Here is a 15,896-nt window from a genome sequence, read left to right as displayed (position 1 = left end):
AGGAGCCTGATGTGGGACTCGGTCCCGGAACGCCAGAATCACGCCCTGAGCCAGAGGCAGACACTTAATGACTGCACTACCCAGCGCCCTTACAGGATGAAACTCTTGCTCATCTTTCCAGATTCAGTTCAAGTTCAGATGTCATCTTGGCTAAGAAACGTTCCCTGACTTCAACCATGACATATGGAATCACATATACACACCATTATTCTAGAATAAAGGGCCCCACGCTGCACACTCTCCAAGTGTAATCCCACCCCCACCAAAGAATCACTCTGGTAACTGAGCAGGACTCTTTGGGGACTGAGCCTGGAGTCTGCATTTTAAGCAAGTTCTGAGCGCACTCATGTGCCTCACGCTGGAGGACCCCGAGAGGTCCTTGAGGACAGAAACATAATCCAATCCATCTCTCCTTCCCCAGCGCCCTGCACAAGGCCTGGCTTCACGCAGAAGCTCAATAAATGTTTGATGAATGAATAATAGGTTGGCCATTTCCCCAGCTGTAAAATAGAAGTAATCACATTATATCTGCCTAATAGGAAGAATGAATGTTAATATTTATGAAGTGCTTAGGACACTACCTGGCACATAGTAAGCACTCTCGGTTATGTACATGCGTGAATGCGTACATACATACATAAAGAAATCTGCTCCTCAAGGTTTAAGAATTCAAGTTTATTAAAAACATTCCAGCAAAAAAGGAAGGTGGAAAGAGAGGGGCCCAGCCCACCTTGACTCTTCCTTGTCCTCCAGAACAAACCCACCAGTTTGTATCCGGCAAACTGGCTCCTTCCGCATTGGGATGGTCCCCCTAGGATCCACTCTGCAGTGCCGAACCAGGATGGGAAGCCCTAATCCTCCGGGCACCGTAGGAAGTCATAGGTCACGTAGCCCACTTCGTCCACCTGGTTCACCTCATTCCGAGAATTCACACGCCAGTAGAAACGGTCCTGGCAGAAGTGGGCTTTCCCTGCGGTGGGGGGGGGAGCAAGTACAAGACAGGTGATTCCAGCCCTCCCACAGACACAGACAGAAACAGGAGCAAGATCTTTACCATTGTCCTTCTTGCCCGTTCTAGATCTGAGCTTTTCACAGGACACATCCATCTCCCCCCACAGAGATGTGGGAGGGCAGAAAACCTCCATGTCCGAAGCCCTGGCACCGAGCCTGGGCACACAGTAGGTGCTCAGAACAATTCATTCAACATTCATTTCATCGAATACGTATAGTGCTCAGCACCATTAGAGGCACTGGGGGATACACCAGAGACAAAAGTGCAGGCACCCTCTCAGTTCTGGTGCCCGTGGGGTAAGAGAGACAATTAACAAGCAAACATGTAAATAAATGAGACCGTGACAACCGTAGAAAGCTACGAAGGAAATAAAAGCAAGTAGGCGAGTAACTCATGAGGGCCAGAGAAGACTTCTTTGAAAAGGTAGCCAAAGCGCTGAGAGCCGAAGGGTAAAAGGGACGCAGCCCTCAGACAGTCTGGGGGAGATGCTTCCAGGCAGAGGGAACAACTGGCTTGGAGGCCCGAAGCTAGGAGTGACCTGGATGTGTTCAAAGAGCAGCCAGATGCGGGGGGGTGGGGGGGTGCGGGTGGTTTGGGTGGTGCGGAGCAGAGAGAACCACAGGAGTGCTGGGAGGGTATGAGGGGCTGATCAGATCCTGGAGGTTTCCTTTCTTTTTCTTTTTAAGATTTTATTTTTGGGGGATGCCTGGGTGGCTCAGTCAGTTGAGTGTCTGACTTCAGCTCGGGTCATGATCCCGGGATCCTGGGATCGTATCCCGCACGGGGCCCCTTGCTCAGGCAGAGGGAGAGGCGGCTCTCCGCTGAGCAAGGAGCCACACTCGGGACGCAATCCCAGGACCCCGGGATCATGACTCAAGCCGAAGGCAGACGCTCAACCGACTGAGCCACCCAGGTGTCCCAGTAGTTTCTTTGACCTTGGAATGGTTCTGGAGTCGCCCCAAGACCATGGCCCCCCACCCCTAACCACTCCCTACTATGGAGAATATCTTAATGGTATTGAACAAACCAGTATGGCTTGAACCAGAGTATTTGCAAAGGAGATGGTGAAAAGCAAATCTTTTGGTAGTAGAGTCAACAGAACTTGTCAATTGAGAGCATGTGAGTGGTGAGGAAGAGAAAGTAAGTGTAACTCCAGCTATCATCTCCATTTTACAGATGGGGAAACTGAGGCTCCGTGAGCAGCAGTGACTTGCCCAAAGACAGTTAGGGATTGTCCTTTTTTTATCACTGTATCTCCTGTGTCAGCACAGTGCCTGGCATATTACAGACACTTGATAAATATTATCTAATAAAGGAATGAAACTCCATGCAAACCATGTGTCCCGTACTGCGTACTGCAGGGGAAAGAGCCTCCAGCAGGGGACGCAGGAAATCTGGGTTCTAGTTCTGGTTGTTCCCTGTGTCCCTTTATGATCTGGGAAAGGTCCCTGCCTCTATAGGGAACTTCACCTGTGCTGGGGCATTTGCCTCAATCTGGAGGGATTTTTTTTTCCCCTCGCTCAGAATTTGACCGAACATCTGAGGCAGACTAGCGTGGGAAGCATGGCGGGGCGGGACCGCTCCTGACCCGCGTCTGCAGCCCTCACCTTGGTACTGGAAGATGTTGTGCGAGTTCAGGGGCACCCCGGGGAACACCCGCCCCACCGAGCCGAGGCTGTTCGGATCGACGGTCTGCGTCTTCACGTCGAACCTGCAGGAAGTGGTTAAGAGACAGGTGCTGAGCTGGCGGGCAGGCGGACGGCGCCCGGGGTCCCCCTGCCGGCGCTGGCCGTGACTCTCACCTCCAGAAGCGTTGCCAGCTAAACAGTAGCACCTTAGCCCCGCCTTGCGGGAGGGCCCCTGTGACTTGGGCCACCTCCGGGCCCAGGCCAAGCTTGTCCAGACGCCTCGGGCCCAGCACCGACGCGCCTGCGTACACCCACACCTGGCGCCCTGCAGGGAAGAAGAGCCACATCGTTCTGGGGGCAGGGATGGACACACATTGTCCTTGAATGTCAAGGGGAAGAGCCCAGCGAGGCCTTTCTGCGCCCGACGTGCCCGCAGCCTCTGTGTCCACGGAGGACGAGCGCTCTGTAGGATGGCGCAAGGGGACGGTGAAGAACTGCTAAACCGCACCCGCCAGAAGGGGGCGCCTTTTCCTGATCCGCAGAAAATTTTCACGGATTATACTCGGTCTCTTGGTCCTCCTAGATTGGCGAGGATGTGAAGGGCGGGGGCGGGGGAGGAAACAGGAGGAAACTAACCAGAGAAGAAGAAAATCTTCCTGGTGAGCGGGTCCTCAAAGGCGGAGTCCAGCTTGTGGGGCAGCGCAGGCCACGAGTCAGTTATAAGGAAGGGGCCCTGCACCCGGCGCGCCTTGCCGTCAGAGAATCGCCAGTACTTCCTGGGAATGAGAAAAGGGACCGGCGGGGCACTGAACTTGGAACCGAAGGCCAGTGGGCGGAGAGGGGCAGGCAGGTCCCTCTTCCAAGTCCCCTCCCCCAGCCACACATCCCTGCCCCCTTACCCATCCTTGAAGAAATGCAGACAGTTCCCGATCTCCGCGATGGCATCGAAGAAGTTCACTTTGCATATATCCTCTGCTGGGTTGAAAGTCACTGTAGGGGGCTCAGAAGGGCCAGCAGTGGGGGGACCTGTGGGGCCAGCTGCAGGGGGGCCTGTGGGGCCAGTAGTGGGGCGCTCTGAGGGGCGGGTAGTGGGAGGCCCGGTAGGGCAGCCGGTTGGTGGAGCGGTGGGCTGAACGGTTGGAGGCTGTGGTTCAGGGTCAGGGCGAGGACCTAAAAGAGACAGATGAGATCCCCTCTATTCCCGCACACATCTGAGCTGGTGGAATATATCCCCCCCAGACCCCATCAATGAGGCCCCTGACACGCCCTCGCCTCACTTTTGGACCTGCCTTCCCCCAGTCACTGACAGGCTGATTTTTTCTCAAACGTTCACCTTTCATTCCAGTTATGTCTGTCCAATCCCTGGGCTGTGTCAGGCCCTGCCTGGGCCCTAAGAACACAAATCATGCAGGAGCTCTCCCCCCCACCCCAGGCTAGTGGGAAAGAAGTGTGTTTTGAGCACGCAAACTGAGTGCCAAACTTAGTGCTAAGAGCTTTATACACTCACATTAGCTCATTTGACTTAAAAAAAAAAACCCACCAAGTAGATTCTTTAATATCTCCATTTTTAATGGGAGAATAATACTAATGATCGTAAATTATAACAATAAAATATTAAACACTTACATGGTGTCTACTATATGTCAGACGTCATTCTAACTCTCTTAAACCTCCTAACAGCCCTGTGAGGCAGGTACCATTATTAGCCCCATTTCACAGGTGAGAAAATTGAGGGGTGAAGTAACATCCATGGTCACCTGGCCAGGAAGTGGCTGGACTGGCTTTTGAACCCACGCCTGTCTCAGTCTAGAGTCTGCACTCTTTATTCCCACCTCCAAACACTGACCAGACAGCAATTGGACCCACTGGCCCCAGGCTTTCCCGCAGATAAATTTTTTTTAATTTTATTTATTTATTTGACAGAGAGAGAGACAGCCAGCGAGAGAGGGAACATAAGAAGGGGGAGTGGAAGAGGAAGAAGCAGGCTCCCAGCGGAGCAGAGAGCCCGATGTGGGGCTCAATCCCAGGACTCCAGGATCATGCCCTGAGCGGAAGGCAGACGCTTAAGGACTGAGCCATCCAGACACACCCCCCCCCCACAGATAAATGTTGAGGTCCCCACTCCACCCCTCCCCTGCCATTTCCCCATTCTCGGTAGGGCGGTAACGCCCAGCCCTTCCCTCCACCCCTTCCCTCCATCCCTGCCCCAAAGCTCACCATACAGAGACTGGATGCCCTTCACATCATCCTCATGCAGGGGGGGCCCCTCGGTGAAGCTGTACATGGGGTACATGAGTGCTTCCGGCACCGATGAGTGATCTAAACCCAGCGCGTGGCCAAACTCATGGGCGGCCACAAGGAACAGGCTGTATCCTGGAGGAAAGAAGACCCTGAGATGTGAGTCCTGGGCCAACCTCCCAGCCCTGGCCATCCCTCCCCCAACACTGCTGCCCCCAACCCTGGATCGCTGCTCACCTTGGTCCGGGCAGAAGCCCCACTTCTTGTCTCTGTCAAAGTTCGAGGTGGTGGCACACCAGAGGTATCCATCTCCGCGGCCCTCCGTAGTGCAGGTCGAGTACTCCTTGCCCAGGAAGATGAAGGGGAAGACACACGGCTCCCCCGCAGAGTTGCCCCCGGTCACCGTGGAGTCGACTGGAGAGACAAAGGGCCTTGGGTGAGCCAGGTGGGTGGGCCCAAGAAGGGACCAGGCGTGGGCCAAACGGGGAACTAGATAATCCTGATGTCCTATTTTAAAAGCCTAGGGGAGGCTGGGGACCCCGATGAGACCGGGCTAGGGTGGTGGGCGGGGCCTGGGGACCGGAGACTAAGTGAGAAGCAACAGGCTGGGCTAAAAGGCCAAGACACAGGGATGCGGGGCGGCACGTGGACCTCAGGGGGAGGGGCTGTGAGCGTGGACAGAGACGCCTGAGGCCCAAGGAAGCGTGGAGAGACAAACCGATGGGTGGAGGAGCCAAGTTTCGGGGACCAATGCGGATCTGGTAGGCGGGACAGAGGTACCTCGGGTGGGGCAGAAGCCATAGAGTCTGTCCTGGTCGTAGTTGGCTGTGGTGGCGCACCAGCGGTAGCCGTCCGAGCGACCTTCGGTGGTGCAGCTGGAGTAAGATTTGCCCTCGAAGGTGAACGGAAACACGCAGGGCTTGCCGTCCCCATTGCCGTCCTGGGTGTAGAGTCCTGGGGAGGCCCACACGATGACCGGAAGGCGCATGAGTTTATTGACCCACACACCATCTGTGTACCACCCCTCCCCATTTCACAGATGAGAAACTGGGCCCAGAGAACAAGAGAGTGGCTTGCAGGCCGCATAGCACTAGTGGCAGAGCCAGGATTAAAACCTAGGGTTTCTAGCCCCTCGTGGATGGTGGGCACCGCTCACCGCCGCCGTGGCCCCGCACTCACTCTCGCTGGGGCAGAAGCCGAACCGGCGGTCGGTGTCATAGTCAGCCGTGGTGCTGCACCAGGCCATGTCGTCGGAGCGGCCGTCCGTGGTGCAAGCGGAGTAGGAGCGGCCCTCGAAGGTGAAGGGGAAGTGGCAGGGGGCGCCATCTGAGTTTCCGAAGTAGGTCGGAACCACTGCAGGAGGAGGGGGACAGGGTCAGAGCGCCTGGAGATGAGTGTGACAAGAGAAAGGGAATGGGGGGGGGGGCCGGGGAGGCTCAGGATCTCACCGACGCCCTTGCCCAGAGACCACAACTCTTCATCGTCGAAGTGGGCGTCTCCCTGAATGCCCTGGCCCGGAGGAAAGGCGTGTGCCAGGAGCCCGTTCTTCCCATCGAAGGGATATCCATCTCCGTGCTCTGAAGAAGCAGGTGGAGAAGAAGGGAGTTAGCCGAGTGCACCTGTGCGGGTGACGCGCTGCCCAAGGGCGCTGCCCCGAGTGTGGGCTGAGATCCCGCCCATGAGCAGCTGTCCCAACTTTGCGTCCCCGCGCTGTGCCGCGTCGGGCAGGAGGGGGCGCATAAGGGCCAGCGGCGGCCAGAGCTACGGGGGACAAGCGAGACCAAGCTCCAGTGCCCGCTCTGTTCTCTCCGTGGTCCTCCCTCCGCTGTCCCCGTCCAGGGTTTTCCCTTTCCCTCGTTCTTACCCCTAACACCAAACTGAATGACGATGTCGGCTTCGGGGCCGTACACGCGAGTGAAGGTGAGCGGCGTCACCGCGCTCCAGAGCGCGAAGGCGCGGGCAAAGGCGTCGTCGATCACGTTGCGCGGCAAGTCGTCCGAGTAGTTTTGGATCCTGTAGGGGAAAGGCGGGAGGAGAGAGGTGAGAAGTGAGGCCGGAGCCGGGGCAGTAGCGGCACCCGGGGTCGCAGCGGCCTCCGCAAGTACAGTGCTCCCTGCGTTCCACGCTTTCATCTACAAAACACTTTCAGAGGCATTTTTCTCCTGGGACGCTCACAATGGCCCGAGCAGGAAGACTCACGATTGCGTGCGAGACCCATTTCCCTGAAGGAGAAACGGGCTCAGAGGTGGAACCACTTGCCCCAGGCTGCACATTTAAACCCAGGGATCGGTCTAAGGACGGACGAAATCGCCGCCGGCGCGGGGCCCGGCCCTCCCGCCCCACCCCTCCGCCTCCGCGGGGCCCGGCCGCGCACCAGTAAGTGATGTCCCGGTGGTGCCACTTGAGGTCGCCCTCAAAGGTCTGGAATCTGCCCAGGTCCGGGACGCCGCAGCGCGGGGCCCGCATGGCGTCCAGGGTGGTTTTGTCCAGCTCTCCAGTCTCAGGCAGAGCCAGGCGCCTCTGGAGAAGCCGCAGCGTCCGACTCAGGGACTGCTTGTCCTCGTTCATCTCGGCCACTTTCGTGTAGCCATAGCGAAACAGATATTCCTGTGGATGGAGGGCCAGAGATATTCCAGAGCCGGGACTCTTTCTCTGCCCTACCCTGCCTGGATTCCTTCTGTCCAGGCACTCAGGGACTAGCGACTACCCAGGACTTGGTACCCTGGATACCAGTGCTAATGCCCACCCAGTAACTCCCTTCCCTGTAGACACCCTCGGCTCCTTCCGACCCCTGATGCCTGTCCGTGGCCCGTGCCTATCTCAGGACCCCCTGGCGTTTACCCCTGTCCACCCACAGCCATGCCTACTCCAGAACCGACCGATGCATCACCACCCCATCATTATTATTATTTTTTAAGATTTTATTTATTTATTTGGTAGAGAGAGATAGCTAGCGAGAGAGGGAATACAAGCACGGAGAGTGAGAGGGGAAGAGGCAGGCTCCCAGCAGAGGAGCCCGATGTGGAGCTCGATCCCAGAACACTGGGATCACGCCCTGAGACCCTGAGCGGAAGGCAGACGCTTAACGCCGCCACCGTCACTGTCCCGAGCCTCCGCAGGACCTCCAGGGCCTGATCGTGGACATCGCTCTTCTCCAGACATGCCCTAAACCCCCAACTTGCCCCCAAGGTCTCTCCTCTGAGGCCCCATGCCCTCCCTGCGACTCCTGGCCAGCCTTCCCCAACTCCAGACTGGGGCATTCGCCTACCTCTGCCAGCTGCTTGTCAGTGAGATTAGCTCTCAGGTCTCCTGGGAAGACCACAAGGGTGGGCTTGTGTGGTCTGGGAGCCGCAGAGCAGCAGCCCAGCACCAGGAGCACCAGGACCAGGGGCTGCCTGGGGTTCATGGTGAGGGTGATGGTGTCTAGCTACAGCTGTCCTCATGGGGGCTTTAAGAAGGCGCTATTAACTGAATCAGTAACCCCGCCTCTCCCTGGCAGGCGGGGGCTGACTCAGGGGATGGGGTGTGTTGGGGGGGGTAGCCCCAGCATGAGAAGGCAAGGAAAAGGCTTACACCACCTCCACCTCTCCCCGGCTGCCCACAGTTCCCAATGCCGAGTCAGGCAGGACCCCAGACCCACAGGAAACCACAGGCCCATAGGGGAAGGGTTGGGTTTTGCAAACTGCAGAGCTCGTGGGAACTGAATGAAAGCAAGGGAGGGAGCCGAGGCTGGAGGACTCCCTGAGCTCACCACCTGAACACCCTGAGTGGTCAGCCCAAGGGAAGGGGATGGAAGATTCCCCAAGGCCTCTTTCTGAATTCAGCGATCTCTCTTCCTGGTCAGATCGCATCCATGGGCCCCTTCCCACCCTGCTAGACTGTCCTCTTTTCTCCTCCCTGGAAGCCTTTCTTGGCAGCTTCCTCTCCCTGCCCCACCTCGGGGGCAGAAGGAGTGGGCTCTGCTAGGCAGGAATTGGGGAATTCCACCGAGACAACCCCTGTCTTCCACAGGCTGAATCTTTCAGGATAGTCAAGGGGGAAGTTTATGGCATCTGGAAGCCAGCAGACAGGCTTCACTCTCTTCCTTCAGGGCTTCAGGCAAATGTCCTACCACTCGGAATCTGCTTCCTCAGCTGTGAAAAAGGGCCTTTTGTCCCTAAATTGATGTGAGAAAAAAATGAGATCAAACACAGAAAATCAGAAAACGTACGTTGCAAGTGCTCAGTGATGGCCGTGGTCGCTTTTAATTACCTGGGATTCCAACTTGGAATCACGAGACTGGGGTCTTGGGCTCTAATCTGCTGTGTGACCTACAACAAATGCCTTCCTATCTCTCCGGGTTTGGGACTCTTGGGGGCGCTGTTCAGTCCTCCAGCCCCTTCCCCACTTGAGGGCAAGCTCTAGCCCCAGTTTTCACCAGTATGCCTCCCTCCCTCTCCTCTTCCCCGCCAGCCCCTGTGGGGAAGGGTCTGTGTTTGCCTTTCCTGAGGCATCACTTGGGGAGGGCAACATAACCACCCAAAAAGCTGGATTTAAAAGGCTCACTGTGGGGCGCCTGGGTGGCTCAGTCCTTAAGCGGCTGCCTTTGGCTCAGGGCATGATCCCGGTGTTCTGGGATCGAGCCCCACATCAGGCTCCTCTACTGGGAGCCTGCTTCTTCCTCTCCCACTCTCCCTGCTTGTGTTCCCTCTCTCGCTGGCTGTCTCTATCAAACGAAGAAATAAAATCTTTAAAATAATAATGATAAATTAAAGGCTCACTGTGTGCCAGGCACTTTTTCTTTTTCTTTTCTTTTTTTAAGATTTTATTTATCTGAGAGAGAGAGAGAGCGCACGCGCGCGTGCGCGTGAGCAGGGGAGGAGCAGAGGGAGAGGGACAAGCAGACTCCTTGCTGAGTGGGGGAACTCATCACAGGCTCAGTCCCAGGACTTGAGCTGAAGTCAGACGCTTAACCCACTGAGCCCCCAGGTGCCCTGAGCAGTATCATTTTAGAGATGGAGATACAGAGACCTTCCAATCCAGGGGGCCTTCCTCTGCCGGCAGACTCAAGCTTTAGGAGAATCCATGAACCACCCCCGACTTGCCATCAATGGTACAAAATATGTCGTTATCTATGTACGTATGTCATGTTTCTCGAATGTAACACTATTTGACGTTTGGGGCCAGAGTAATTCTTTGTTTTGAGGGTCTGTCCTGTGCAGATGTTTAGAACTCCCCCAGCCTCTACCCACTAGGTGCCAGGAGCACCTCCCCCTGCCAGTTGTGACAACCAGAAACGTTGCCAAACATTGCCAAACGTCCTCTGGGTGGGTGGGAGGGGCAAAACCCCCACCAGCTGAGACCCACTGATGTTTGTTGATTTTTTTATGTATAAAGGGTCCAAAATGTTAATCATCTACTCAAACCGTTGATGATGATCTTCAAGTAGTCAAGTATTTGTTGCGTCTTTATGGGCCAGACATTGTGCTAGGAATCTGGGAATACAGTAGTCACCAAGATAGCCTTTGTCATTGTGCTAATGGAACTGAGCCCGGTAGGGGAGAAATTGAATGAATAAGTAATTACCAGAGGGACAGACAGCACAAGAGGGCAGTGTACTAATCTACTCCAGTGGCCCCCATCATGCAGATGAGGAAACGGAGGCCCAGAGTAGAGAATTTACCTCTCTCTGGTCACAAAACCAGCCACGGACAGCATGGGTGGGACAGTGAGGAGCGGTAGCTTTGTACCTGCTCTGTGGAGCCAAGGGACTGAAGTTCCAATCTCAGTTCTGGCACTCCCCTGCTGTGCGATCTGGGCATAACCAGTCCGTGCCTCAGTTTCCCCATCTGTAAAACGGGGGTAATAATAGTGCTTACTTACCTCATGGGGTTGTAAGGGTCAAATTAATGGATATAAAGTGCCTGGCATAGGGTAGGAGGTGCTTGCTGCTATTTTAATTACGATGGCCTCCAGGCCAGCTGGCTGTTTTTACCAGCTGGGGGGCAGGAAGAGAGCACCCAGTCAAGAACCCCTGGCTTGATTCCTGGAGCCAATCCAAACAAGAACCCTCCTTTCCTCACCGCCTCCCAACTTCCTCCTTTACCCCCCCTCCCCAACCCCCGCATCAAGAGGAACTTGGGAGAGCGACCTTTCAACATGGCAATGGCAGGAAGTGGTTCTGGTTACCACATCCCCTTCCCCACTTCCCTCAGCCCCTCCTTCCAACACGCAGGTTTAGCCAAGGCGATGGGAGAGGAGGCAGATGGCAGGGTATTCCTCCAGGTGGGTAGCCCTTGACCCTGACCCCGGGTCATAGGTTGCCCTCTAAATCCCTCTCCCAGGTGGAGGTCCCATAAGATGGGGAGGGGGCTGGTCCTGGAGCCCTGAGTCACCAGCTGGATGACACAGCCCTGCAGGCTGCTGTTAGTAACACCAGGCCCCCAGACCGGGGTCAGCCTCACGAGGTGAGGAACCTCTCCCCCTTTGTAGGATGGGGAATTCCAAGCCTGTTCCTCCTGAACCTACCGGAGATGGGAGGGGCAGCCAGGCCTGAGACACCCCGGCAGGAAATGGGAAAGACACTTGTGTCTGTGATGAAGCAGAAAGGTGTGTACAGGGCAAGACACTGCCCCAGGGAAGAGCATCACCCAAGTCCCCGCCCCCACCCGCAAACACACCTACCGTTCCTAGCCCCGGGGTGACAGCGATCACTAGTGGACTGCTATAGATAGGCCTTAGTAGTAATGTCTTGCCTCCCACTTATCTCTGTTGAGCTCTTTCAAAAGAAAGCCAGGTAGTAGAGGCTTTGGAATCAGACCTCCTGGGTTCAAATTCCAGCTCCTACTCCATCTAGCGGTGTGACCTTAAGCAAGTCGCTTTGCCTCTCTGTGCCTCCATGGCCTCATCTGTAAAATGGGGGAGAACAGTCCTCACTCAAAAGGTCATGGTGAGGATTAAATGATATTATACATTGCAAGTTTTTAGCACACAGTAGGTACACATACCAAAAAAAAATGTTAGCTGTCCTGATGCCATTACTCTAATGCTCTGTCTTTTATGGATTAGGATTCACCATCCTCTTTCACTGGTGAGGAATCTGTGAGGCCCAGGGAGTTGCCCAAGTCCACACAGCTAGCCAGGGGCAGGCCTGGGATTCCACCTAGACCTGACACCAGCGCCCTGTTCTTTCTACCCCATCCGGATGTGTGGCTAGCTACCCCGGTGGCCAACCATCCCGATAGTCCACGCACAATCCGCCACTTTATCCAGTGCTGTCTCCTACCTTATCACGTCTGATCCACACCCAATGGCAGAACTTCTTAACATTTTATTTGAAGCTGAGCTTTCAGGGAAAGCAGAGACTGAAGCCCATTTTCAAGGCGACAGACCCAAGGCCCAGAGAAGTGCTTCAAGTTGTTCACTGTCACACAGCGGGTGAGTGACCGCACTCCTACGCAAGCCTCTGACTCCAAATCCCGTGCTAAGATCAGGTCACTGGATCTGGCAAGAAGGAAGTCAGTGGGGGAAGCAGCCTGGGGGTGGGGTGGGGTGCCCAGAAATCCAGCTGGAGAGACCAACAGATGGAACAGGTGTGGAGTATTTGGCTGGGTTCTTTAGGGGAAACAAAAATTGGGGGGATAAAAAGGGGATAAAAAGATGAAGGTAGCTGGACAGGACAGAGAAGAGTCTAAGGGAGTTTAGAGAGGTTGGTGTCTACAAGAGGGGATGGCGTTGTGGAGGGAGAGTTGTGCCAACCGAGGGGGAAAGAGGATGAGCCTGGGACCGGCAGCTGTGACAGTGCGTTGCCCAGGGGCTAGGCACGGGTTCCAGCAAAGCAGGTGCAGCCCAAAATACAAAAAGTAGGTACAGCCCCCAGATTTAAAAGATTGTTTGTTTGGTTGTGTTTTTAGACTAAGACTCTATTTTTTTGGATCAGCTTTAGTGGGTTCACAGCAAAATTGAGAAGAAAGTGCAGAGTTCCCCTCTACCCTTTGCCCCAACACATGCACAACAGCCACCCCCCCTCCCAGAGTGGTGTATTTGCTATAATCTGTGAACCTGCCTTGACACATCATTATCGCCCAGAGTCCACAGGTGACATTAGGGGCTCCCTAGTGGTGGTGGACATTGCGTGGGTTGGGACAGACACGTAATGACATGCATCCATCATTATGCTATCATCCTGAGTAGTTTCACTGCCCTAAAAATCCTCTGTACTCCACGTATTCATCCCTCCCTACCACAAAGACTGTTTTTGATACTTGAAAAAAATCCTTAGGGGCGCCTGGGTGGCTCAGTCGTTAAGTGTCTGCCTTCGGCTCAGGGCATGATCCCGGTGCTCTGGGATCGAGCCCCACATCAGGCTCCTCCGCTATGAGCCTGCTTCTTCCTTTCCCACTCCCCCTGCTTGTGTTCCCTCTCTTACTGGCTGTCTCTATCTCTGTCAAATAAATAAATAAAATCTTAAAAAAAAAAAAGAAAGAAAGAAAAAAGAAAAAATCCTTAAAGTAGCCGCCATGGGAAAAGTGGGCTCTTTGGTGGACTTCCTTATATAGTCATGTCAGGGTTTAGTGCCGTTTTACTTTGAATGACATATGGGGCACCATATTCTCAGGGATAGCAGGCCCTAAAGGTCTAAATCTGGTCCTGTTCACAATGGGGAGGGGGCTGGGGAAAGCCCCAATCCTTGGAAATCCCAGGTTAAACATTTAGTGGTCAAACATGAATCCTAGGTTAAACATTCAGTCAGTGCTGGCCTGAATCGAGAGCCTTGGGGACCGGAGTGGGAGGGAGAAGTCCACACTGCACGCAGGGCAACTGGCCACTTCTTTGTCCCCTTTCCCAAACCTGGGCTGAGCCCCTCCTCTTGGCCAGGCACACTGTCGCCTGCATCTCCTAGGTAGGCAGTTCTCCAAGGGTGGTCCCACTTCCCAGCAGCCTCAGCACCACCCGGAATTTGTTAGAAATGCAGATCCTCGACTGCTCCAACCCCAGAATTACCGAATCAGCACCTCTGGGTGGGACCCAGCACTCTTTGTTTTAAAATGCACGCTTAAAGGGGCGCCTGGGTGGCTCAGTAGGTTCAGCCTCCAAGTCTTGATTTCTGCTCTGGTCATGAAAGATCTCAGGGTTGTGAGATCAGCCCCTCCTGGGGCTCAGTGCTTAGCAGGGAGTCTGCTTAGGGAGTCTTTCCCTCTGCCCCTCCCCCCCACACTCTGTCTCTCTCTTTCTAAAATAAATAAATAAAATCTTAAATAAATAAATAGAATTAGGTAGGAATCTAGGTCTTTCTGACTGTAAAGATGATGCCCCTCACCCCAACGTTATAATGAGGCATGACATCAAATATTTAACAACCAGGACCCCAACCTACCAGACTGATTCCATCCAAGGAGCTTTAAGAAGCACCTCATGGGGTAGAGGGGGGAAGGGGGGCAGAAACCATTATTAACCCTTTCATTCCTGATTCTCTGGTCCTAGGAGTCTGGGGGCAGGGGCTAGGGCTCTAGGGCATTTAGAAGGTTCAAAGTAGCCCGTTACCAATGGATAGGTAAGGAAAGATTTCAGTGTTTTAACAACTGGTGCTTACCAACTGAACACCAGCCCTGAGTATAGTCTGCTTCCCAGGGGAGGTTCCGGAAATTTGCGCACCAGGTGGAGGGCCTGGAGCTAAACACAGCCCCAAAAGAGAGCACAGGTCTAACAGATGTCTTATGAGAATACCTGTTCGACAGCGCTTCTCAAATCTGGCTGTGCATTGGAGTCTCCTGGGATTTTCTTTGAAATAGCCATGCCTGGGTTTTGTCCCCCAGAGATTCTGACTTAATTTAGTCTGGGTTGCGGCCTGGGCATTCGGGTTTTTTTTTTTTTTTTTGGTTTTGTTTTTTAAAGAGAACAATCCTACACAGGTTCCCTGAAGCCAGGGAGACATTCCAGATTAAGAAACCCTGGTATGCATCAGTATTTCCCAAGGCCGCGGACTTTAAAAAAAAATACAGATTCTCAAGAGATTCGGATTCAGTAATCAGTGGGGCCCGGAACTGGGTGTTAGCAAGCTCCCCTGATTTAGAAATCAGTGACAGGCAGAGCCCCTGCAGGCCGGGGGCCGGGGCGGGGGGGATGGAGAGAGGCTCAGAGAGTCTATCTCCTCTCTCCCAGCCCACCCCCCACGTAGCTGAAGCAACCAAGAACATTTTGCCAGGAAGTATCCAGAACCAATTTCCGCCGCTCTTCCTTCCCCTGTGCTGCAGAGACATTGCTTCAAAGAACACACTCTGCAACAGAGCCTAAGACACCCTCCCGGGAGAGCCGTTTCCTGGCTGCACCGCGCGAAAGCAGAGCCCCAGGCCGGCTCTGATTGCCTTTCTTTTCCATTAATCCTGGGACACCCTCGTTTAGATGCGATCTGCATACATTTGCATATTCAGTTCCAGCGCCCCCTCCTCCTCCACCTCCCAACCCTGTGGCAGTTGCGGGGGGGGGGGGGAGGCATAAAACTAATGTATTCACGAGTCCTGCTGCGAAGTGTTTGAACCTCACGCAGCGCTGGGACTTTGATACACCTGAAGCTGGGCTGCCTGGCTGAAGGGAAGACAGCTCACAGGCTCAGCGTAGATGCAGCAGGAAGGCAGGCGGAAGAGGCCTCCCGAGGTCTAGAACCCGCGGTTCCAGCCCAGCTCCTGATGGGAGGCAATGCGGGGCTTCTCCACTTGGAAAAGATGGGAGCAGCAGTAGGTGGGGTGGGGGGAGGGGCTTCCTTCCCAGCTTCGTGGTAGATGAGATTCCTTCCCAGCTTCAGAAAGGGCCTGGCTTGGAGACCGCCGATAAGGTTATTCCAGCCCTGACCACGGGCTCCGGGAAGCAGCAGCCAGGCGCCAGCTGGTGCGGTGGAAGGAGCTGGGCGCTGGCGTCCCACAGGCCTGGATTTGAACTCTATGCCTTTGGGTAAATGACTTCCCCTCCCTGAACCACAGTTTCCTCGTCTTTATAATGGGACTAATAAGCTGACGGCACAGTGATGGGAGCCACGGCTTTAT

At 54.7% G+C, this 15,896-nt stretch overlaps 1 protein-coding gene across 1 annotated transcript; it reads right to left on the bottom strand.

The window, feature by feature from the left end:
- Positions 1-656: 656 nt before the first annotated feature.
- On the bottom strand, positions 657-8,337 carry MMP9 (matrix metallopeptidase 9). Its single transcript, XM_040638405.1, has 13 exons — positions 8,147-8,337; positions 7,253-7,485; positions 6,743-6,891; positions 6,327-6,455; positions 6,058-6,231; positions 5,659-5,832; positions 5,116-5,292; positions 4,858-5,013; positions 3,540-3,810; positions 3,277-3,416; positions 2,815-2,965; positions 2,620-2,723; positions 657-970 (listed from the first exon to the last, which is right to left on the bottom strand). The coding sequence occupies exons 1-13, from the start codon at positions 8,282-8,284 to the stop codon at positions 852-854; spliced, it is 2,115 nt and encodes a 704-aa protein (XP_040494339.1). The 5' UTR covers positions 8,285-8,337; the 3' UTR covers positions 657-851.
- Positions 8,338-15,896: the final 7,559 nt, after the last annotated feature.

The sequence above is a fragment of the Ursus maritimus genome, unplaced genomic scaffold (assembly GCF_017311325.1).
Source record: "Ursus maritimus isolate PB19 unplaced genomic scaffold, ASM1731132v1 scaffold_22, whole genome shotgun sequence".
NCBI lineage: Eukaryota > Metazoa > Chordata > Mammalia > Carnivora > Ursidae > Ursus > Ursus maritimus.
The sequence above is the reverse complement of the archived record's forward strand: the minus strand, read 5'-3'. Positions and strand labels throughout refer to the sequence as shown.

Bases quoted from the DNA above. Each gene is read 5' to 3' on its own strand.
- MMP9 (XM_040638405.1), bottom strand. From the start codon at position 8,284: ATGAACCCCAGGCAGCCCCTGGTCCTGGTGCTCCTGGTGCTGGGCTGC. The intron at 6,892-7,252 runs GTGCGCGGCCGG...TTTCCCCTACAG, and splicing joins CACCGGGACATCACTTACTG to GATCCAAAACTACTCGGACG. The intron at 2,966-3,276 runs GTTAGTTTCCTC...TCTTCCCTGCAG, and splicing joins GAAGATTTTCTTCTTCTCTG to GGCGCCAGGTGTGGGTGTAC.